Genomic DNA, 24,613 nt, shown 5'->3' on the forward strand with positions numbered 1-24,613 from the left:
CTAGAGATAACTCGAGCCCTTCTAATAGAATCCCAGGTTCCAAAGTCTTTTTGGCCAGAAGCGCTTGCTACGGCTGCGTATCTCATTAATCGGCTTCCCACTCATATTCTAAAATCAAAAACCCCATTACAAGTTCTCACCGAACACACCAACCCCCCCTCTGTTCTCACTCTTGAACCACGAATCTTTGGATGCACCGTCTTTGCTCACATTCCCAAACCACACAGAGATAAACTCGGTCCATGTGCTGAAAAATGTGTCTTCATTGGATATGGAATAAATCAGAAAGGATACCGATGTTACAACCCAAAAACCCGTCACATCTTCACAACAATGAACTGTGATTTCCTTGAAACTGAATACTACTATGCCTCCCAACACAGTAGTCCGGGGGGGATGGAGGATCTTGACACACTGAGTTGGTTAAAGTATGTTACATATACCCCAGTTGAGTCACAATCTGAAGATCCAAACGTCAGTGCCACCCCAACTGCTCCCAACCTGATATCCGAGGTAAGTAATACTTGTTATCCGCCTATACCTAATTTGGTTGAAACTGACACATCAAGGCAAGATGAGAATGTACGGGAACAAGAGATGGGTACTACACAAGAAGACCATGAAAACAATGAAAATGTGCAGGAAAACTCACAGGACAATTCTCCTCCACAAGAGGAAACAATAGAAACGTATGTACTGCCGCCAAGAGCAAATCGGGGAGTCCCACCAAAGAGATACTCCCCAGAAAAGAAGTCTAGAGGGAGTAGATATCCGATGGCTAACATAGCCAAAGGAAAACTATCCGAGGAGGCCAAAGCTTTTGCTGCATCAATATGCTTTGATGAGATCCCTACGAATACAGAACAAGCTTTAAAGTCAAGACATTGGAAAGATGCAATGGAGGAAGAAATGAAAGCTCTTGAAAAAAACAAAACATGGGAGAAATGTGTTCTTCCACCCGGAACTAAAACTGTCGGTTGTCGTTGGGTGTTTACAATTAAATACAAGCCTGATGGAAAGATTGAAAGATACAAAGCAAGACTGGTAGCTAAAGGCTATACACAAACATACGGAGTTGATTACTCTGAAACTTTTTCCCCAGTTGCAAAGATCAATACAGTCAGGGTTCTTTGTTCCATAGCAGCAAATAAAGAATGGCCCTTATATCAGTTTGATGTAAAAAATGCGTTTTTACACGGGGAACTAAAAGAAGAAGTTTATATGGAAGCTCCCCACGGATTCACAAAGGATTTCAGGAAAGGAGAAGTGTGTCTTCTAAAAAAATCACTCTACGGTTTGAAGCAATCACCTAGAGCATGGTTTGGTAAATTCACGCTAGCCATGAAAAGTTATGGGTTCACACAGAGTAACTCAGATCATACATTGTTTTTCAAAAGAAGAGGCAACCTCACAACTTGTCTAATAATCTATGTTGACGATATGATTATTACAGGGGATGATAATGAAGAAATGTCTAAACTAAAAGAAAACTTGTTCACAGAATTTGAGATGAAAGACCTAGGGAGACTCAAATATTTCCTTGGGATTGAAGTTCTGAGATCAAAACATGGAATCTTTATGTACCAGAAAAAGTATGTTCTTGATCTATTAGCTGAAACTGGCATGGTTGATTGCAAACCGACAAGCACTCCGATGATTCCAAACCAAAAATTATTCATGGAAGAAAAAGCATGTCTAATCGACAAAGGAAGATACCAACGACTTGTGGGGAAACTAATTTATCTATCCCACACCCGACCTGATATAGCGTATGCTGTGGGAGCAGTCAGTCAATTTATGCATCAACCCCAGGAAGCTCACATGGAAGCAGTCTTAAGAATTATAAGGTATCTCAAGGGGACAGCAGGGCACGGGATCTTGTTCAAACCAAATGGAGATCTAGAAACTCAAATATACACTGATGCAGATTGGGCAGGAGATAGAAGTGACCGCAGATCCACGGCTGGCTATTTCACCATGGTTGGTGGGAATCTCGTTACGTGGAGAAGCAAGAAACAAAAGGTGGTTGCCCTTTCAAGTGCAGAAGCTGAATTTCGAGGAATCGCAAGAGGGCTAACTGAGGTCCTTTGGGTCCGAAGGCTCCTGACAGAGATAGGATATCCTCCACAAGGAACGAGCAAAATTTGGAGCGATAATAAAGCAGCCATTCAGATTTCAGAAAACCCGGTACAACATGATCGAACAAAACATATAGAAGTGGATCGACATTTCATTAAAGAAAAATTGGAAGCACAAATCATTTCACTTCCGTTTGTCCGATCGAGAGACCAACTTGCTGATATCTTAACAAAGGCTGTTAATGAAAAAAAAACTACACCACTGTTTGAGCAAGTTGAACTTCGGAAATCCTACCGTTCAACTTGAGGGAGAGTGTTAAAAGGAAAGGATTGAAAAATATTGGATCAGCATGATTGGTGGAACAATTGCATCTTTTTCATCAAAACAAGATATTCGGTTTCCTTTCTTAAAAATGACAGCCACATATTATTGTTATTTCTAAATCAAGAGCTTTGTAATCTCCTATATAATGGTTGTATTCCTCTTTATGAATATAATGAAATGAGAAACCAATAATCCTTGTATTTAAATCGAATCAATGCACAACAACATGGGATAGATTTTGAATAAGTCTTTGCCTCGGTAGTATGAATAGAGACAGTACGTTTAATATTAGCCTTAGCTGCTTATAACAAATGGGAAGTACACCATATAGATGTAAAATCAACATTTTTACATGGAGAAGAAGAAGTGTATGTTTCTAAACCTAAAGGCTTTGTGAAACCACAAGACAAAGGGAAAGTTCACAAACTTTCAAAAGCTTTGTATGGACTACGACAAGCACCACATGCATGGAATCTAAAGTTAGACAACACGTTGAAGTCACTAGGATTTCAAAAGTGTTTGTTAGAACAAGCAATCTATATCAAGGCAAGTTCAAACTCTAATATGATAGCTGGAGTTTATGTTGATGATTTGATTGTTTCCGGATCACCGAATAAAGAAATTGACAAGTTCAAATCACAAATGGAAGGAAAATTCGAAATAAGCGACTTAGGTTTATTAGCCTATTAGTTGGGTATAGAAGTCACCCAAATAGAGGGTGATATCTCAATTAAACAAACTGGTTATGTGAACAAAATTCTCAAGGACTCTGAAATGCTTGAGAGCAATGATACAAAGATACCAATGGATCCAGGACTTAGACTAACAAAAGTTGAAGGTGGAGAACCAGTTGTCCCACTAAGTATAGAAGTCTAATAGGATGCCCAAGATATATCCTTCACACGAGACCATATTTAAGTTATTCTTTAGAATTAATTATCCGTTTCATGAAAGAAGCAAAATTGCATCTTCTAAAAGTAATCAAGCAAGTTATTCGCTATATCAAAGGAACAAAAGATTATGGTATAACTTATCAAAGCAATGGAGGATGCAAGTTAATTGGTTATAGTGATAGTAGTTATGGAATCAACACTGAAGAAAGAAAAGGCACAACAGGAATAATTTTTTACTTTGTAAACTCACCTATCAGTTGGTGCACTCAAAAGCAACCTACTGTAGCATTATCATCATGTGAATCAGAATTCATGGCAGCAACCGCAGTAGTATGTCAAGCATTATGGTAAAGAGTTTACTTAGTGCTTTAACTAGATGGAAAGAAGAAAGAGTAACCTTGATGGTTGACAACTGATCAGCAATAGCCTTAATGAAGAATCCCGTATTTCATGGTAGAAGCAAGCCCATGGATACTCGTTATCACTTCATACGAGAATGCATTGAAAATGAACAAATAACTGTGGAACACATTACTGGAGAATTACAAAAGGCTGACATCTTAACAGATGAGCTACCAAGAATCAAGTTCATCACAATGAGGGAACTACTCGGCGCCAAAGACCTACTACAAGTTGATCATGATTAAGGGGGTGATTGTTGCAAATAATCACTCTCAACTCGGAAGGGCAATATAGTCATTTATATTTATTTTATGTTTTAGTTAGTGTGTTAATGTAAACAAACTACAAGGGTCAAACATGTTATTATTGTAAAGTTGTATCTATGTATCGTCTATATAAACAACGATGTCTGTAGCATTCAGATAGTAACGAACCCACATATTCGATTAATACAGAAATTATTGATTTATCAAATTCGTGTAATTTATCGATCTTGTGTTATCAAACTGTCAAGATCCGTCTTCCCAACATGTGTGTTTGTTTAATGGGAAAATTCCCAAAATAGCCATTCTAGAGAGAGAAGTCTCAAAATAGCCCAAAAGTCTTGATTACTCCAAAGAATTTGAACTGAGGAGACACATTGGGAGAAGATCTTTATTATGAGGGAGCATGCCAAACTCTTAAAAATATGGAGGGAGTAGACCAAATATGGGAATAATGTTGATGGACAAGGCTAAATTTTTGAAAATATTGAGAGAGCATGTCATATTTCTTTTTTTCTTAACTTTTCTTCTCAAAAGGCAGCCTCCCCAGAAGGTTTTAGTATGTTTCCTACCTGGGCCGTACAAATTTTCAAATTCTTGGAAAATGTGTCTTTTTAATTTCGTCTTGGAAGACGCATTTCAAATAAATTTTGTCTAAGGAGACGAGATTTTTATTTTCTTCAAAATCATCATCTTCTTCCATTCTTCATGTTATATATATATATATTCCATAAGAAACCTGATCCGTAAGAAACCTTTTATATGTGTGTGTGTGTGTGTAGGGGATGGTTCAGGAGAGAAATGAGATTACTGCAAGAAATGAATATGGGCCACTAGTTTTATTTTAGGTTTTAATGCTTAAAGATAAATGAGGAAAGTATTAATGCATGCTATCTATTCAATTAATATAACTAATAAATATAATAGTTATCTATTCAATTAATATAACTAATCAAATTATTATAATTGGAAAATATTAAGAAGTCATTTATTTTTATAAGTTATTTTTTCTCTCTTGAATTTTATCATACACAAGTAAAATTTAGTCATGCATTAAAATTTATTTCTATCCAAAACCAATTTATTCCAACTCAATATATTAATATCCATTAACACGTAGTTACATTGTGATGAATAGTATAAAAAACTATCTTACACGTGTTTGCATTAAATATCAACAAAAAAGTACACAACCTACATAAAAACATATAACATACACTTGTTCTAAGAATAAGAAAACATATAACCTATATATGAAAAACATATAGCCGACACACAAAATTCAGCATCAATAAACTACACATGCACACGAAAACGTATAACCTACACAAAATTCAGCATCAATAAACTACACACGCACACGAAAACGTATAACCTACACACGAAAAACATATAACCTACACTCGAAAATTTTATCCTATACAAATACAATTTATTCATACATTAAATTTTTTTCTATCCAATACTAATTTCTTCCAACTCAATATATCAATATTCATCAACACGTATGTACATTGTGATTAATAATACAAAAACTATCTTACATATGTTAGCATTAAATGTCAATAAAATATATACAACCTATATAAAAACATATAACATACACATGTTCTAAGAATAAGAAAACATATAACCTACACACGTATAAGATATGTGTATCTTTGTCTAGTTTATATAATTATTGATGTCGAATTGCATATGTAAGTTGTATACTTTTTTGTATGTTGTACGTTTTTATTGCCTAAAACAAGTGAAAAAATAAATTAGTGTTTTTATCTTTTTAATTAATATAGTTAAATTAGTTAGGTATATTAGTTAGAGATGGATTTATTGTGATTATATTAGTTGTATTAATTGAAGAGATATAATGTATTTATTGTTACATTTACATTTTTTTCATTTATTTTTAAACATTTAAAAGCTAAAATAAAGCTATTGGCCCATATTCGTTTCTTGCATTTCTCTCAGTAATCTCATTTCTTTCCTAATCTTAAACCTATATATATATAACATAAAGAATGGAAGAAGTAGATGATGATTTTGAAGAAAAGAAAATTCTCGTTTTCTTAGAACAAATTTCTTTGAAATGCGTCTTCCAAAACGAAACTAAAGAGACAAATTTTCCAAGAATTTGAAAATTTGTACGGCCCAGATAGGAAACATAATAAAACCATCTAAAAACTGTCTTTTGAGAAGAAAAAATAAGAAAGAAATATGACATGATCTCTCAATATTTTCAAAAAATTTGCCTTGTCCATCAACATTATTCCCATATTTTGTCTGCTCCCTCCATATTTTTAAGAGTTTGGTCTGCTCCTTTATAATAAAGATCTTCTCCCAATGTGTCTTCTAAGTCCAAATTTTTTGAGAATAATCAAGACTTTTGGGCTATTTTGAGACTTCTCTCTCTAAAATGGACTATTTTGGAAATTTTCCCTTTTTTTAGTTCCTAATTTTTAATGATTTTGAGTTATTAATCTGAGCTGTATATAGTATATACATACATATATATGGAAAGAGAAACCATTTTTTTGACTCGTGTTTTAAACATTTATATATAGAGAGAAACAATTATTGACCCTCTTGTCTTAAAATATTTGTTTGAACTTTGACAGCCTTCATTCAACTTTAAAAAAAGATGAGCCTCATCTAACCCATAACAAATATCGCAACACTCCATCAAACCATACCACTAGCTAGATCTTTAGCCATTTCAATGGCATCCCCAATAAAAACAATTGTGATTCTTGTTCAAGAAAACCGATCTTTTGATCACATGTTAGGATATATGAAATCTATCAACCCCGAAATTGACGGTGTCACGGGTAAAGAATCCAACCTTTTGTCCACCAGCAACCACGAGTCGAAACGGTTGTTCCACACCAACAAGGCCAGGTTCATCCAACCCGACCCTGGTCACTCTTTCGAAGCCACTTATGAACAAATATTTGGTGTGGAATGGTCCGAGTCAGCTCGTGGTCTAACCCCTACAATGGATGGGTTCGCGCAACAAGCCGAAAAGGTCCAAGAAGGTTTGTCCGAAGTGGTCATGAGTGGGTTTGAACCGGATTCTTTACCGGTTTACAAAGAGTTGATCTCGGAGTTTGCTGTTTGTGATAGGTGGTTTTCTTCCGTTCCCACTTTGACCCAACCCAACAGGTTTGCACATATTATTTGACGAATGCTCATTTTAGTAAAGTATTATTATTATTAATTTGTATATCTATGAGAAATACAACTCTCTTGTAAACAAAAAAAAAGTTTCATTTTAAAAAGAAATTGCACAGACCTAATTCTTACTACTCATTTATAAGTTGAATTGAAAAATGATCCAAACGTTAATTATGTTTATGATTAAACGTATTATTTAATGATGCGATGCTAGCTATATATCACATTATTTTGAAAATGTGGTTTACTTTTTTTGAGTATAGTTTTAATTAGTAATTTATTTTTCTTTTACATGTCATGATGTGACAGACTGTATGTTCATTCCGCAACTTCATATGGTGCAACCACAAATGATAACAAGATGATGATAGAAGGATATCCTCAGAAGACCATATTTGAATCTGTGGAAGATGGTGGTTTTTCTTTTGGAATTTACTATCAGTTACCTCCTTCAACTCTTTTCTACAGGTAATTTAATTTCTTATTTTGTATACGTATATATAATTGGTTAATAATTCAACTAGGGACTGTGTGCTTAGATGTATCCGATCATTTCCTAAAGGGACCTCATGCGGGAGAGACGGGATGCGGGCGCAACACTTGTTGGACGCTCTTAGTGGTGAGGGATCAGTGACTTCCATGGGTCTGCTCTCAGCCATCACTGAAGTCGTCAACTTATGGCTAGGGGGTCTGTGCCCCAAGGTGCTCGCTGAGTTTATTGCTTCGGCCCCCCTTACCCCTTTATTAAAGCCGGATAATGGAATTCGGCCCATTGCTGTGGGGGCTATCTGGCGTAGGTTGGTTTCTAAAGTGGCTATGAAGATGGTTGGGAAGGAAATGACTCAGTATTTAGGGGACTTTCAGTTTGGGGTGGGGACACCTAATGGGGCAGAGGCGGTGCTTCACAGCGCGAACCGGTTTCTTAACTCCTTTCACGCGGACGGCTCTTTAGCTATGCTTACCGTGGACTTCTCCAACGCCTTCAATATGGTCGACCGCACAGCCCTTCTCCGAGAGGTTCATCATCATTGCCCGTCTATCTATCTATGGGTCCAGTTCCTTTATGCCCAGCCGGCTAGGTTGTACGTTGATGATGACTGTATAGGGGCTACTACTGGGGTTCAGCAGGGAGACCCCCTTGGGCCCCTCCTCTTTGCCTTAGCATTACACCCTCTTGTTCTCCGGGTACAAAATGACTGTAACCTCCCATTTCATGCTTGGTACTTGGATGATGGGACTATTATTGGTGGTACCAACGAAGTCGCTAAAGCCCTAGACATTATCAACTCGGAAGGGCCATCATTGGGGCTGCAACTTAATATTAAGAAAACCGAGGTTTTTTGGCCAGCGTGTAATGGGGTGAAAGTCAAAGATGGGCTCTTCCCTAGTGGGATTGGTAGACCAGAGAGAGGGGTAAAGCTCCTTGGAGGGGCTGTTAGTCGAGATCCCTACTTTATTAAGGAGTTGGCGAGGCGGAGAGCATCTCGTGCGGTTGATCTTATGAAACTCTTACCTTGCCTTAGGGATCCCCAGAGCGAACTCCTCCTGCTTAGGTCTTGCATGGGGGTTGCTAAGTTGCTTTTTGGGTTACGAACATGCCACCCCCATATGATGGATGATGCGGTATCCTGTTTTGATAAGGGGCTACGAGAAGCCATCGAATACATAGTTGTATGTGGAGGCCCGTTCTTTGGTGATCTTCAGTGGCGACTTGCATCTTTACCGATGCGCTTAGGAGGTTTAGGCCTTCTTTCGGCTCATGATGTTGGGGTTTACGCTTTTGTAGCGTCGAGGGCTCAGTCTTGGAAGCTACAGAATCACATCTTAAGGAATAGCGGAGTTGTCGACCTGGACCCAGACTACGTGCAGGCCCTGGAACGCCTAAATGGCGCTCTCCCAGACTTTGACATTGGCGGTTTCTCTAATATGGACACCGCCCCACCAAAGCCTCAAAAAACTTTGGCGAATGCCCTTTTTGGAAAAATCGCTCAGAGCCTGGGAGAAGTTTTTGGATTGTCCCCTCGACAGAAGGCGGTTTTTGAATGCTTACAAGGTCCTCATGCCCAAGATTTTCTGACCGTTATCCCGATTGATGGCTTGAGCCAAAGCATGTCTGCAGTCGAGTATAGGGCCATTCTTAAGTACCGTTTGATGGTCCCAATGTACCCAGAAGACGAAACATGTCCGATCTGCCGTAAGGCCTGCCTGGATAAATTCGGAGAGCATGTGGTTCATTGCAAGGAGATGCCTGGGTTCAAATACCGACATGATTGGGTGCGGGACGTTCTTTGGGACATCTTAATGCGAGCTGGGATATCAACTAAAAAGGAAGCCCCCGTAAACTTCCTTACAGACCCCACGGAAGGGAGATCCACTCTACGACCGGCAGATTTGCTCGTCTTTGGTTGGGCCGGGGGAAAACACGCTTGTGTTGACCTCACAGGGGTATCTCCCTTAGCTGGTTTGAGGGATAATGGGTTTGTAGCTGGGCAAGCAATGAAAAGGGCTGAAACGAAGAAGGTGGAGAAACATGCTAAAGCCTGCGAAGAGAACCAACATGTTTTTGTCCCTCTGGCTTTTGATACATTTGGCTCCTTGGCACCGGAAGCTATCCGTTTTCTAACCAGGGTCCAACAGGTTGTGCATAGCAATGTGTCGACTCCAAACGGGCAGGGGTATGTCTTTAGCAGGTTAGGGTTTGCAATTCAGAAAGGGGTGGCGGCGCAACTTGTTGCCCGCCTACCTGCTATATTGATGTAATATCTATGTTTTTACGTATTGGAACCCAATTTTTGACCAAAAAAAAAAAAAAAACTAGGAAATGTTACTATTTATAGAAAAGACACCACTTAACCCTAATTATAATATTATTGCTTGAAAAATTACTTGCATATATCTTATAAGTCAAGCGTTTGTTTTGTTTGAATTATATTAACAAGTCTTTGTTTTCGTCAACGTCTTCCCCTTAGGGTTCCAATAATAACAACTAGGTTGTTACTCGGCGCGTTGCGCCAGGCTGTTATGTTGGTCGGGCGTCGTTTCCGTAAGTTGCCGCGATTTGGTTGGTATCAGCTACGTTCTTCACGTTAGCAAAACTAAAGCCCAAAAATAACTCCTCAAAATAAAACAAAGTAAAAAACGAAACAGCACACCACCTTACTTTTTCGTTGTATGAAATTTATTTAGAAAAAACAAAAGAAAACCATAAAAAAATATATACAAAAAACTAGCTTAGATAAGGCTTGAACCCAGAACATTTGGGTTACAACATTATAGCAACACCACTACAATAGCTTCATTTTTTTTGTTAATTTAATTACTTTTAAATGAATAAATACTTAAATAGATTTTAAAATATTAAAAAAAATAAACTTAGTGGCTGCTACATGACAGCCACTGATTGAACCATCATACTTTCTACTATAATAAATACAGGTTTGCATTTATATATAGTATAATACCCAAAAAAACACGTATGTGGTGTGAACATCCTACATGTTTATTTTATTTTTTAAAGTAAATATTGTAATTTATGGTATTACCTATTTAAAATAATAGTGTACTATTTTATAACGTCTTTTAACTTATTTATCTTTTTTAACAGTTAAATATAATATTTACAAACTATCCCTGGTTGCAGAAGTCAAATCTCTGGCCATTATTTTAACGGTAAATCATCTTTGCAGTTTGCACCAAATCACTGTGAACGTCTTTAATAATTGATAATATTAAAATTGAACAAACATGTAGAATAACATAATGCTATTAGTAAAAAAAAAAGTTTTAACATCAAAAAGTTGAAAGGTATTTTGTTTAAGTCTTCCAAATAAAATAAACTCGATGTTAAAAAAAAAGGTACTATCATATTAACAAGAGATCATGGCTGCTTTTAATTTAGGGATTCGGATATTTTAAACTCAAAAATAGCTTTTATCTTGGGATTTTTACATATTTTCTCTTCCTAAACCTTTGAAATTACATATTTTCCTAAAATACAAGTTTTTAATGCCAAATATACAATGCTTTTTAAACATGATTATGATTTAAGGAAATATGTAATTTCAAAGTTTAGAAAGGAGAAATATGTAAATGCCTCTTTATTCTTTTAGGGTATGTTTGGTTGGAGGTAATGGAATGAAGAGGAAATGAAATGGGAGAAGGAATGGAATGAAGAATGGAATGAAATGGATCATTCCATTACTTTGTCTTGTTTTGTTAACCTATGTGAATTAAATGAATTATTACTTAATTTTGTTTGGTATCCAAAAAAATTGTATGAATGAAATAAAAATAATAAAAATACTCATATCCAAAAATATTTTTTAGCAAAAAAAATTATAAAATAAAAAATCAATGACGACTGTGGTGGGGTTAGCTCTGGCGACGAAAATGGTGGTGGCAGTGGCGGCGAGGTGGTGGTGATAACATTGGTAGTGATGGTGGCGACGGTGGTGGTGGTCAGGCAGTGAAAGTGGTGGTGGCGGTGATGGTTAGGCGCGGCGGTGAAATTGTTTACGGTGGTTACAGTGACAATGGTGGCGGCGGCGGTGAGGGTGGTTGCATTGGTGGTAGGGTGGTGGTGGCGGAGGTGGTGGTGACGGTGGCGGTTAGGTGTTGGTGGTGACGATGGTAGTGGTGGTTGTTGTTGTTAGGTAGTGGTGATGTTGAGAAAGTAGGGTGTAAAAGGAATGGAATGAAAAAAAAAAGAAGAAAGGTGGGAATGAATGGTTTTGATGAAATGGAATTTCATGTGTAATGGATGATTCCATTTCATTGAGCAACCAAACATCATTTTTTTCATTCCTATTCAATGAATCATTCCATTCCCCCTATCATTCCTACATACCAAACGCTACCTTAATTATGCCGGAAACAAATTACGAGCAATTTTGGCAGCGTGTCTCAAATTTTGGCCCTACCTACCTTTTCTTTTTGGTAGTAATTAAATAATGCCAATCTCCACTAATATTCAAAATAAAATAGGTAATCCTATTAACAGAAAGTAAAGAACATATAAAATGGTATAAAAATTAAATTAATTTATAAATATCATATAATCTAATTATGTGATCTAAATTGCCAAATATTATTAAAAATGATTCAAGATTGCAATTAATTAAATTTATGTAAAAAAGCTATAACAATAAAAGCCATTAAACTATTATCTGCTCGGCTAATTACAGAAATATTTGATAATTCAAAAGTTTAGGTAACACATGGTCCATTAAACGACAATTGACATTGTTAGTATCCCAACAACTCCATTATAGTAATACTTCTTCCTCTTTTAAGTTATAAATTATTTAATTTGTTGAAGACGATATTTTTATTAGTAATCCTAGGGATAAAAGTCACGGAGTAGTGTAAAGGAATATCAAATATTCATAAATATCTTGAACCTCATAAATCAAATCAAGTCGATTGGTTTGGCCGATTTGAGATAGTTGATGGCTTTACAGTTGAATTATATTTTTGATCCATCCATAAAAGTTTTTAGGAATGTAACTATGTGCGTAGTATAATGGAAATTGTCAAATGAACCTGCCAGCCCATGAAATGGCCGGTTTGACTGACCTAATCAACTAAACCCGTTTTAGTTTGTCATACTGAAACCATATATGGTTAGCTCTTTGACTTAAAATTTTCATCAAAACTGGATGAATCAACCTGCAAACACCCTGATACAATATAATATATTAATTATATATGTTTATCTATTATTTAGTTTCCTTTCTATACTCTAATTAGGTTTCCTTGTTATTTACGTTTCCTATTTTCATGTATTGTTTTCTTATATATTGTAACTACGTTTAAGAAAATGACAAAGAAAAATAATAAGAAAATTGTTTCAAAGTTCGTCTCTTCTACTCTCTTGTTCTAGGAGCCTAACCCATTCTACGGGTCTCTGTCACACCCATGCATAAATTTTACAAAACTCTTTTATGGTTGTATGATCTGAACCTTTTCAAATTAACATTTACTCATGTTCTTCTAATCTCAACAATTTCAACTTAAAATATTTTATTACATACAGAAACCTACGAAAGCTAAAGTACATAGACAACTTCCATCAGTTTGATCTACACTTCAAGCGGCATTGCAAGGAAGGGAAACTACCAAACTACGTCGTTGTCGAACAAAGGTATTTTGGGATCAAAGCCGTGCCGGGAAACGATGATCACCCATCGCATGATGTGTCTGACGGTCAAAAGTTTGTGAAAGAAGTTTATGAAGCATTGAGATCAAGCCCACAATGGAACGAAATATTATTTGTAATCGTGTATGATGAGCATGGTGGTTTTTATGACCATGTCCCGACACCTCATGTTGGTATTCCAAATCCCGATGGGCTTGCTGGTCCTCCGCCTTACAATTTCCAGTTTGATCGGCTCGGTGTTAGGGTTCCAGCCATCCTTGTTTCCCCGTGGATTGAACGTGGGACCGGTAAGTAAAGTTATAAGAATTTTTAAGCACTTTAGTCTAAATTAAATTTGTGACATGACACGAAAATAATATGGTTTTGGATTGTTACATCCGTTGACTTGTCTAACTCGTTTGAATATGCGAATCTACCCTTCAACCCATTTAACTAGATATGTTGATCTGTCAACACGTTTACAATTTGATTATAACCCATTAACTCATTTGACTTGTTCAGATGAACGACTTAAGCGGATCATGGTTTTGGATTACATGATTTTACGAGAGTATGGGTTATGTATGGTTGATGTCTTTTACATGAATAAGTATAATGGTCGTGTTCAAGTTCAATGGCTTGTTCATCAACCTGGGACAATTGACACCGCTATTTTAAACCTTAAAATAAATATATTTATTTTACAACTCAAAACTGCAAAGGATTTATCTAACATGAATCCTCATCAGCTACTAATTAATATGAATTTACAGTATTGCATAAGCCATCAGGCCTACCCTATGTCCGAGTTTGAACATTCATCCATTCCCGCAACTGTTAAGAAGAATTTTGGACTAAAATCACATCTAACAAAACGAGACGAGTGGGCTGGCACATTCGAAGGTGTTGCAAGCAGGTCCACACCAAGAACTGACTGTCCAGGTACATGCATCCATCTTAAACAAGCTCGAGCTCGGCTCGTTTACACCCCTACTCACTGCTTATACTTGTGTTACAGTTACCTTACCAGACCCCAAGAAAATGAGAGAGACGGACCCAGATGAAAACGACAAACTGAGTGAGTTTCAACAAGAGTTGGTTCAACTAGGCGCGGTCTTGAAAGGCGACCATAAACGAGATGAATTTCCTCATAAATTAGTTGAGAATATGACTGTAGCCGAGGGTACACAATACGTGCAAGACGCGTTCAAGAAGTTTTGTGATGATTGTGAACAAGCCAAGAGGATGGCAAAGATGAGTCTCACATAGTTTGTTTAGAGGAAGCAGCTATAGTTCCAAAGAAATTGTCAAAATCTTTTCTAAAAAAATCTTTTCTTGTTTACTATGTGAAAACTAATGGTATGTTTTGATACTACTCATGTATCATGTTTTGTTTTTATTGTTTTTGAGTGTAATTTTGTAATCATGTATCATAAATATGATTATTTGTTTCAGTAAATAAAACAATATTATTTTGTGTTGTGTTACTTGTTTGGTGCTTCTAGGGCTGATCACAAGTTGACGACTGAACCGAAAACCAAGAAGTTTCAAAAACATAGACCGCGCACTGCTGACACAATGAGACGCAGTGTCTACAATATGTGCACCGACATTAGGCGCAATCTTGAGGCGTGTTTATTTATATCTAAATTTTGGCTAAATGATGTTAGAAATATATGGATAAATATAAAAGAAATATATAAATAAATTGTCTTGTGTAGTCAGATTGTATTAATTTTATAAAATAAAGATGTTCATGAATAATATTTTATACTAGGTTCTTATGTTAATACAAATGAAGCATATTGTGATGCAAAAGAAGCATAACACCTACTTATAACAACTAACCAAACTGCTGCTAAACTAAGCTAGTAACAGAAGATACAGCTGAAAATACAACTAACTAGACCATTCTAAAATAACATAATATTATTTATATCATATATAACACGGCATACTCTAGAAGAGAACTACATAACAAAACACCTTACTTGTATCTTTAGGTCATCAAAGTTAACTGCTGTCACTAATACTACCAAAACACGGATACCCAAATCTGTACGTCGCTATTGCTTTAACTTCTCGTTTGATCGGTCTTTGGCTTCGGTTGTTGTTTTAACCTGCTAGCGGGAAAGTGTAGCCTGGCCCTAAGCGGGCGGGGTGCTCGTTCCTTCCGGTCATATCCTCTGACACAAACAAACCCTGACAAATGTAGGAAACCCTCAGATTAATGTTTGTTAAAATCATGATTTATACGAGTTAATATCTAAAATTAGTATTTATGTCTGTCTATGCATACCTCTCCAGAAGCACATTTGAGTTTCCCTCGGTTGTCAGGCCTGACATATAACCATTAATAATGTGGTAAGTTTAGTATACATTAAAGTTGGTGTAAGTCAAAAGTTTGACTTTTTACCTTTAAATATTGATGGTACGGATGTTCCGAAATACACTGTTCTTTTTGGTAAGTTCCATAACCAAGCTCTCGGTACATCGATTGGGTTAAGGCTTGACTCGTGGTCTGCAAACACCTGTAATACAATGGATGCGTTTTTGTTTAATTCAGGATGATAATATTTTTGGCAACTTTAAAAAGTCAAAAAGATCAAAAGAAATGCTACCTCATTCACTTGAAAATATGTACCGTTGAGAGGAAAGCTCCCTCTATTCGCTGTTCGACATGGTATCTGTTTATGATATGCATTCAATATTTAGATCACGTAATAAGATCTTGTAACATCTTGAAAAGAAGATATAACATTTTAGATTATAATGTTGGAAATTAATAAAGATATGTAAGTGTGTGTGATGGAACAATGTTCAACACTCCATTTTCGAAAAGGAAAAAAAGTACCTTGTATTTTGTTGAACTATGTTATTGATATTTTTTAAATCAATACTTTTGTAACTTTGAATATAAAAGAGTTCCATAATATATAGTTATTTTGAAGACTTTAGCTTATACAGACAGATGTTTTGAAAGACAACAAGATCGACTTTCCTGTTTTAATAAAATATGCATTTTAAAAGAAATTTTAGGGTGTTATAGATGATTACTTACCAAGAGGGTCCCACGAATGGTTTGCGAATTAGCCTCACGAGTGCTGATGCAAAAGAAGCATGTTTCTTGGTTGCACATTATTCCAGATTCTTGAGAGCAACATTGTCCCTCAGGTGGCTGAATAGAATCCGCGGTTTCACCTAGTAAAAAGGAACACAATTAACTTAATCAACAATCAGAAAAGCAATTATATATTATATAATCATGTCATATTCAATTCTCGACTTCCTGCTTACCAGGCGTCCAAACTGCTAAAAGGTATGGGCAAGGATCATCAGTTTCCCGTTTGTCCAGCTGAAAATTGTGACCCGTTTATTAAAAAACTAAAATTCAATATAGGTTCAAATTATATATATTAATCTTAAGGTGTTCTTGTCTTACCCCTTCCAAAAGAGGATGCGAATCTGGAAGCTCATATCTGCATAAATAATATGGAAAGCATCAAAATCATGAGCAAATGGACATATAATATCAAATTAACAGTAACTTACACTTGGTGCTCGGTTCTTAGCTGGCTGACATTTTTAAGTTTTGGTGTAGGAATTGAAGCAGCTTCCGGTGTTAGTGCAACCAACGCCTTTGACAAGTCACATTCTCCAAGCTCCATGTGGCTTTCCATGTAAGTTTGCAAGTTCTGAGTGAACTCTTCAATGTTGAGTTTAATCATCGGGATTTCTTCTTCATCATCTCCATTGAAGTCCTCTATATCTAACACCTCTTGTTGTATTTGTTCTGGCTCTGGTGATGCTGGCATCTCAACTATCGGTGCTTGTGTTGCAGGTACTTCAACGACACGCCCTGGCGTTGCTGGTACTTCAACTATTGGCCCTGGTGTTGTTGGTTCTTCAATAACCGCGTTGCAGTTTTGGGCTTCTGACGGTTGTTTCGGTTGTTCCGGTTGTCCACGGGTTGAAGGTAAATCTATCATCGCAATTGGATTTTGACCGGTTTTGTTTTCTGGTGCGGGTAGTGCCAGCCTGGCACTGCAATTTTCAATAAATAATTAATAATTAATGTGTTATTTGAAACAATGTTGTCAGATAGATAATTGGGAATTATTAAAGAATATGTTGCTAAAACCTTGCAAAAGCACTAGCAAAATGTCTGCATTCTCCTCTCATAGGACAAGCATTGCAATTTGGTTTGGTCTTTGTACAGAAAACCTGCAAAAGTTACAAAGTCACGTTAGCATCAGTTAACGAGATGCCTCATATATTCCTTATTTATATAGTCTTACCTTTCCAAATGTTATCATCTGGTAATGCAACTCATACCTGTCAATAACGAAATATTATTATAAAGTGTAATAAAGGTTTTATTGTTATGAAACCTGAATGTGATAAATGCATGAAAGCTGTTGACATACAAAGTTTTCTGGTCAAGTTTGCAGAGTCTTGGCCACAAATACTTTTGAATTGTCTCCTGAACCGGATACCTGTGTACACACCATAATGTTTAGCCATTTATAAACCACATCATAAGTCAGAAACTTTGCATAAGTTTTAGTGCTTACAGTTCTAAAAGATGCAACTGGAGAGACTCGGGAAGTGCTTGCAGGGGTACCCATCCAAGCCTTACAGCTATACGGCCCACATTCGTGTCGACCTAAGTTTTTAAAACTAAACAATTAAACACCAAATATTAAAAAGATATGAGTATCTCTCAAGTATAATGCTTACCGGAAAAGCAAGATGATGAAGCGTTAAAAGTCGGATACATTCGACACTTTTTAATCCCAAGCCTGCAAAGCTTAGCAGATACTCCCTAAAATCAAAGAAATAATTTTTAAAAAAAAGTTAATTATGTTTGTAACTAGCATGCTTAATTTCAACAATGGACTTACTTGGCTTTGTCAGGTGGAATATCTCTTAGCCATTCAAGATCAGTGCTTCCATGGTCTCTTACTAGCCGGTCAAGCATGTCCTGTGTAACATAAGCAACATCAACATCTGCATTTGCTTTTTGAAAAATTTTAAATAGTTGAAATGCGTCACATATAAGAGTAACAGGTTTTATACATGTGGTCTTCATATTGTAACATGTTTGGGATCTAACACTAACTTTTATTAAAAAAAATTGTTATATTTTTAAAAATGACAATTTACCCTTGTAGCTAATTACATTTATACTAGACCCCATATATGTTACAGTTACAGACATAAAACATAAGGAACGAAAAATCGGTACCTTAATGTGTAATTACATTTATACTAGACCCCTGTACCTTAATGTGGTCTTCATATATGTTCATTATGGAACGAAAAATCGGTACCTTAATTCTCTCAGCAAGCCTAAAATGCATACCCCTTTCCTTAATTGTCTCAGCAACATCATTTACACTCGCTGCCCTTATTGCCTCATAGTCCATTGAATCCATTGAGTTCGGTGATCTCTCCCTCTCTCGTTTGACTACACCTTCAAATAGCTTACTCCAGTCAAAATTACTCTTTGACTTTCCAGTTTGCTTCTTTTTAACTTTAGAAGAACCTTCATCCGCACCGTTAGTTTTATTATTACTAAAGTCAACTACTTTCTGTACCGACTCTTCTGAGACTTCAACTGTGTTTTTATCCTTACCGACTGTAAAATTCTCTGTTGAGAGATTTTTATTTTCAAGATCTTGTTGCACCTTGCAGCAGTGACTGTTTGCTGATTCTTGTGAACTTATTGTGGTGACCACTTGACCCATAGTTTGACTATGAAAGTCAACTACTTTCTGCACCGATTCTTCCAAGGCTTCAACAACGTTTTTATCCTTACCGACTGTAACACTCTCTGTTGAGAGATTTATTTTTTCATGATATTGCTGCACCATGCAGCAGTGACTGGTTGCTGATTCTTGTGAACTTATTGTGTTGACCACTTGACACATAGTTTGACTATTAAAGTCAACTACTTTCTGCACCGATTCTTCCGAGGCTTCAACTATGTTTTTATCCTTAGTGGCTTTACTAGTTTCTGCTGAAGGATTTATTGTTTCGAGATCTTGTTGCACCATGCAGCAGTGACCGTTTGCTGATTCTTGTGAACTTATTGTGTTGACCACTTGACCCATAGTTTGACCATGAAAGTCAACTACTTTCTGCACCGATTCTTCAGAGGCTTCAACTATGTTTTTATCCTTAGTGGCTTTACTAGTTTCTGTTGAAGGATTTATTGTTTCAAGATCTTGTTGCACCATGCAGCAGTGACTGGTTGCTGATTCTTGTGAACTTATTGTGTTGACCACTTGGCCAATAGTTTGATTATGAAAGTCAACCACTTTCTGCACCGATTCTTCCAAGGCTTCAACAGCGTTTTTATCCTTAACCACTGTAAAACTCTCTGTTGAGAGATTTATTTTTATAAGATCTTGTTGCTCCATGCTGCAGTGACTGGTTGCTGATTCTTGTGAGCTTATTGTGTTGACCACTTGACCCATAGTATGACTTGCTGATTCTACTGATATTCCACTTTCTTCACTTCCACATTTTTCATAAACCCGTGTAGATTCTTGCATGTGGAGTATCAAGGAAACGGGCCCACCGACATTAGCTTCACACTCATCTTTTTGTTCCTCAGGTTTATGCATACAACATGTAACTACAGAATTCTGTGAAGAGGCTATTTCAACAACTTCTGCGTGATTTGCAATTTTTTCAAACGACTCTGCGACTTCACATTCTGATTTTTCGTTCAATTCGACACTTACGAGACAGCTTTTAGAAAACTCATCGTTATTCACAACTCCTTCATTGACTGGTTCACTTCTGGAGTTTTCCTTGAGGGGAAAGCGCGCAGCAAGTGACATAAAAGCCGAACTGCATTGGCGATTAAAAAAGTTAGCTTTTTTATCACGATTGAATTTATTTTATTTTATTGTAGAGTATCTTACCTTGATAAGTGGTCTGAAACATTTTGAGTGAGGAAAACCCCGACCACTGAATCTAAAACCGATCCTTTCCATGGAGAGAACCGTCTATCCCCTGCAAAACTTACATTTTCACAAAAATGCTATATTTAACTCTAAAATCATTAAAAAAAAGTTATAATCTTTACCTTGTACAAGATGCATTCTTGCTATAAACGAATCCGCACGCCCACGAAACACTCTGCGTTCTTCTTCCCACCATTTCGCCTTATCCTCGTCATTCCCGTCAACTCCTTTGCCATTAATATCTTCCAATAAAAGCATCCAGACTCTATTTGTCTCATCGTCAAGGTCAACTTTAGGACGATGCTTGGTTTTCTTAATTGGATTAAACACATCATAAGGAACAAGGCTTCCGCCATGTTGGTATACAACAAGAGCATTCTTCTCATGGTAACCCGCATCACGGTTGATATGCAACTGCTCAAATTGTCTAATCAATGCATCGATACCATATATGCTTTGATTATAACCTGCATTTTTAAAACAGATGTTATTTTCGTTTTTGAAAATGAATTCAACACATTCACTAGTCAATATGAAGTATTGAAGTATATAATACCTAAGTGGTTATAATAAAAAGAACCCGCCATGGCTTGTTTCTTGTTCTTTATATTACTGACTCGGTAACCTGCAACATTGGATTCTATGTACGTATGCTGCTGTTGATATCCACCGAATGTAACCATGTCCTGCATGGTTATTTTCTTATTTTTGGAATTCTGACTTCGTGCCTGATTATACCCACGTTTTGGCATTTCAGGCGTCTTTCCTTTATTATTATCGCTTGCATATGGTTGCATGTTACAGTTGTAATCGGTGTACAATGACAAAAACGACTCCAAATTGTCACGGAACATTCCCACATTATGACCATTCCAAAGTTTAATTCCATCAATCGATCTCTGTACTTCGTCTCCCTTATTGCACACACTTGTGCTGCATCCAGGCTCGTTCGGACTCGGTAAATGACTCGGTACTTTGTCATGAGTTTCTTCTAAAAAAGTAATCTTACATTTTGCTTTTGTGTACTGCCTTTTCACACTCTTCGGTGGCAGCTCGGGTTTGGTAGGAGTGATCGGGCTCGGGGACCCGGTTTCATGTACTTTTTGGTGATTTTCCACCACTTCGCTAGTCACCGTGCTTGTTTTATCAACCGTTACTTCCTCCTGTTTCTCAGATTCATCAAAGTCAATCTTCCTTTTACACGTTTTCTTGGTTTCTTGGTCCGGGCTCGGATGTACGCCCCCACCTGTTTCATCCACACCAGGCGTTGTTGGTGATTTTTCAATCCCCTTTCTTCTAATATATTTCCTCTTCCCGGTTGTCGAACCATCGGGCTTTGGTGTCGCGGGCTTTCGGGCTCGTTTGGGTGTACCTTCTGTAACCACTTTCGGTCGGTGCTTTCGTCTTTTCTGCTTCGGTTGTGGTGTTCCATTCAAATTGGTTTGTTCACACAATCCCTTCTTGGAGTCTTTATTAGTCTCTTCAACATCTTTACCCGCTGCAAGATTCATACTTTTGCCCAGGTCTGGTGTCAATGGCGTGAACTGCAACGATAGACCCGTATTTACTAGCGGGTCCCCCGTCATTTGTGGGGGCAAATTAAGATCATATACAAAGTCCATCCGCCCACCTGCAACGCCACACACAAATTCCAAGTTACTTAAAACACATTTACCTAAAACGAAAAGACAACGCAACGCTTACATGGTTGCGTTTGGGCGGCCGCAGCAGCACCACCACCGCCCGCATTCGCCATCGCAAGCAGATCCGTACACGATATACCACTCCACGCCTCGTAACTCTTACTCGTCAACCCGAATTTACCAAAAACCGCGTCGTCAAACGGACTTTCAAGCCAAGTTTTATACATCAAGCTCGGGTCAACCCGACCCAGCTTATCGGGTGTCACCGGAGCATAACCCGCCTCATTTCGAGTAAATTGATTACCTTTTCCACCTTCTCCACTTTCTAATTCACCATCAATTCCATTTCCAAACATTATTCTACACAAATTACAAGTTTCCCCCAAATTAATAACTAATTACACCAATTAATTCAAATTCATGCAAATTAAAACAATTAAATCAAAACCCACAAATTTAAATTACAGATCTTAGAATACAATTTAAAAAAAAAATCATATTCATATAATATTAATATTAATATTTACTAGCTGGAATAAAAGTAAATAAGAGATTAATAACCTGAGTGATCGGAGATCGGAGATCTAATTCAGTCGGTGATGATGAAGTTAATATTAATATGAATATTGGGAATTGGGAATTGTTTGAAGAGAGAGAATGAGAGAGATAATATTATAGAGAGAAGGTGAGGAGCATAAAGTAGAACAAGTCTATTCATGGCTGCTTACTTTTTTCCAGAGGTATATGTTGATCTTTGTTTCGGGTTTGCGGGAAACAGGCTGCGCGAACTCTTGAGTATTTATAAGTTTTGGAGTTTGTTTATAGCAATAAACAAAATCCTATTATTAACTGTTGTTTTTGAAAAACAGTTATGTTTGGTTGGTTGGTGTTGTGGCATCACTTTCATTTAAGTGGTGTGTGATTTATCCAACCCGTAGGACCCGTCCATTTTATTATATTCATACACCTTTTGGGATTGAAGGAGGGTGTTGATATATATTTCGTAGGGCCTACCTGCTTCTTAAACGTAAATAACTTTTATATATTATTATTTGTTTTTAATTGAAGTTATATATTAAATTAATAATAATAATTAAATTTTATTATAATATTGCTTTTAATAAACCATATTTGTGATTGAACTTTTATTTCTTTGTTAACTATTTGAGTATTTTAGCGTCTATTTCCTTTTTTATTTTTTTTATCAATATGATGTTTTCATTAACCATGTTTCTAACCTAATAGATAGTCTTATTTAATCACTAGTTGGATTGATTACAAAAGGGCTGAATTAAGTTATAACTAATTTGATTTAAAAATGTGCATAACTAATTCAAACAAAATATGTAGTTAATTTTTCTTTTGATATGAATTTACAATGTTAATAAGACATGGAGTCTGAAATTGTGAATAATTTAAGAATATTCGACAAAAAAACAAAAATAATTTGGTTCGCTAGTTCAACGGTCAATGCCGTTAAACACAAATGAAATAGTTAAAAGAGTATCCAACTTAACGGGTGGTATAGATGGCATATATCTTACTAGTTGAAAGAGTATTCAGGGCGCAATTGATGTTTGGAAAGTAACTCACGTCGGTAAACGTCACAACAGCCGCCCCTCTCGCCATCAAATGGGTATTATGGAGTAGTGGCATTTTTGTAAAAACGCTGAAGTGAAGCTAGTTGCGATAAAAGCTAGTGGGTGAACGGCGAATTTTTAGAACTTTCCAAACAATTTTTTAATGTCGCAACTATTTCAATTTCTGAGTTTTACCTATATAAACACCACACCACACCACACCACACCACACCACACCACACCACACATATATTTTACAACTCTCTACTCTTCTCATTTTTTTGTAAATTCTCCCAGAAAATACTATCGTTAAAATGTTTCCATGGAGACAACCATACAACCCAAATTAACGACCCCTCCGACAAAGTTGTAAAAATCAACCCCGTCCAAACCCAATAACCGCACCAAACACACAAACTACGCCAACTATGCCAACTCAAGTAGAGTATTTTGAGAAAAATAAGATGTCGAGTGTCGATCTTTTTCTCATGATAGCTAATTTGGCAATGTCTTCTTTTGGTTGTCGACAAAACGTCAATGTTATCAACCGCTGCATGTTCAAAGGCTACAAGATTCCGCATTTGTGTCCGAAACACAACCCGACCCACAACCAACCCAAGCAGAGCCATCACAACCTCGGAAACATTCACACAAGAAAAAATAACAGACGAGCCGATGGCAAAAAAAATACACTTCATGGACATCAAGTATCCAAGTACCCGCTAGTTGGTAAATATTCTTTCAAATATTTAGGTTAATATTCTTTCAAATATTTAGTTAATACTTTTTTTTGTTTGCTAACATTATAATTTTTAGCAAACTTTGTTTTAAGATATTAATATAATTTGGCAAAGAGTTCGGGAAAACTTTTTCGAGATGATCGGTAAATCGGATTCTGATCGAGTGGAGGGATATCTGAGTGAAGTGTGAGGAATACAATAAATGCCCATTTGGATATGCCTAAATTTGGGAGCTTCTACGAGGCAGCTCGAAGTGGCATCATATCTGATTAATTGAAGCTAGGACTAGATGGGGTCAATTAGAAAACACCATCGTCCGTCAAATCTGCAACTCAATGTTCTGATTCTTGGGTTGATATCGACTTAAATGAGACCAAGGTTGAGTATAAGGAACAAGAAGAACCA

The 24,613-nt window shown here is 36.6% G+C and overlaps 1 protein-coding gene and 1 pseudogene across 2 annotated transcripts; one reads left to right on the forward strand and one right to left on the reverse strand.

Moving 5' to 3' along the window:
* The first annotated feature begins 6,588 nt into the window (after positions 1-6,588).
* On the forward strand, positions 6,589-14,638 carry LOC143571190 (non-specific phospholipase C3-like; annotated as a pseudogene). The gene is made up of 5 exons (XR_013142055.1): positions 6,589-7,120; positions 7,442-7,600; positions 13,167-13,576; positions 14,042-14,210; positions 14,287-14,638. The product of XR_013142055.1 is annotated as a non-specific phospholipase C3-like (transcript).
* A 700-nt stretch (positions 14,639-15,338) lies between these two features.
* On the reverse strand, positions 15,339-21,843 carry LOC143571186 (DNA glycosylase/AP lyase ROS1-like). Its single transcript, XM_077056677.1, has 18 exons — positions 20,802-21,843; positions 20,368-20,712; positions 20,204-20,294; positions 18,602-20,129; positions 18,173-18,252; positions 18,009-18,093; positions 17,843-17,934; positions 17,696-17,764; positions 17,567-17,603; positions 17,410-17,492; positions 16,821-17,312; positions 16,711-16,747; positions 16,566-16,623; positions 16,330-16,469; positions 15,890-15,955; positions 15,678-15,799; positions 15,568-15,593; positions 15,339-15,470 (listed from the first exon to the last, which is right to left on the reverse strand). The coding sequence occupies exons 1-18, from the start codon at positions 21,829-21,831 to the stop codon at positions 15,343-15,345; spliced, it is 4,509 nt and encodes a 1,502-aa protein (XP_076912792.1). The 5' UTR covers positions 21,832-21,843; the 3' UTR covers positions 15,339-15,342.
* Between the last annotated feature and the right edge of the window lie 2,770 nt (positions 21,844-24,613).

The sequence above is a fragment of the Bidens hawaiensis genome, unplaced genomic scaffold (assembly GCF_021521415.1).
Source record: "Bidens hawaiensis isolate Kalapana, Puna unplaced genomic scaffold, B.hawaiensis_p1.1 tig00025206_1, whole genome shotgun sequence".
NCBI lineage: Eukaryota > Viridiplantae > Streptophyta > Magnoliopsida > Asterales > Asteraceae > Bidens > Bidens hawaiensis.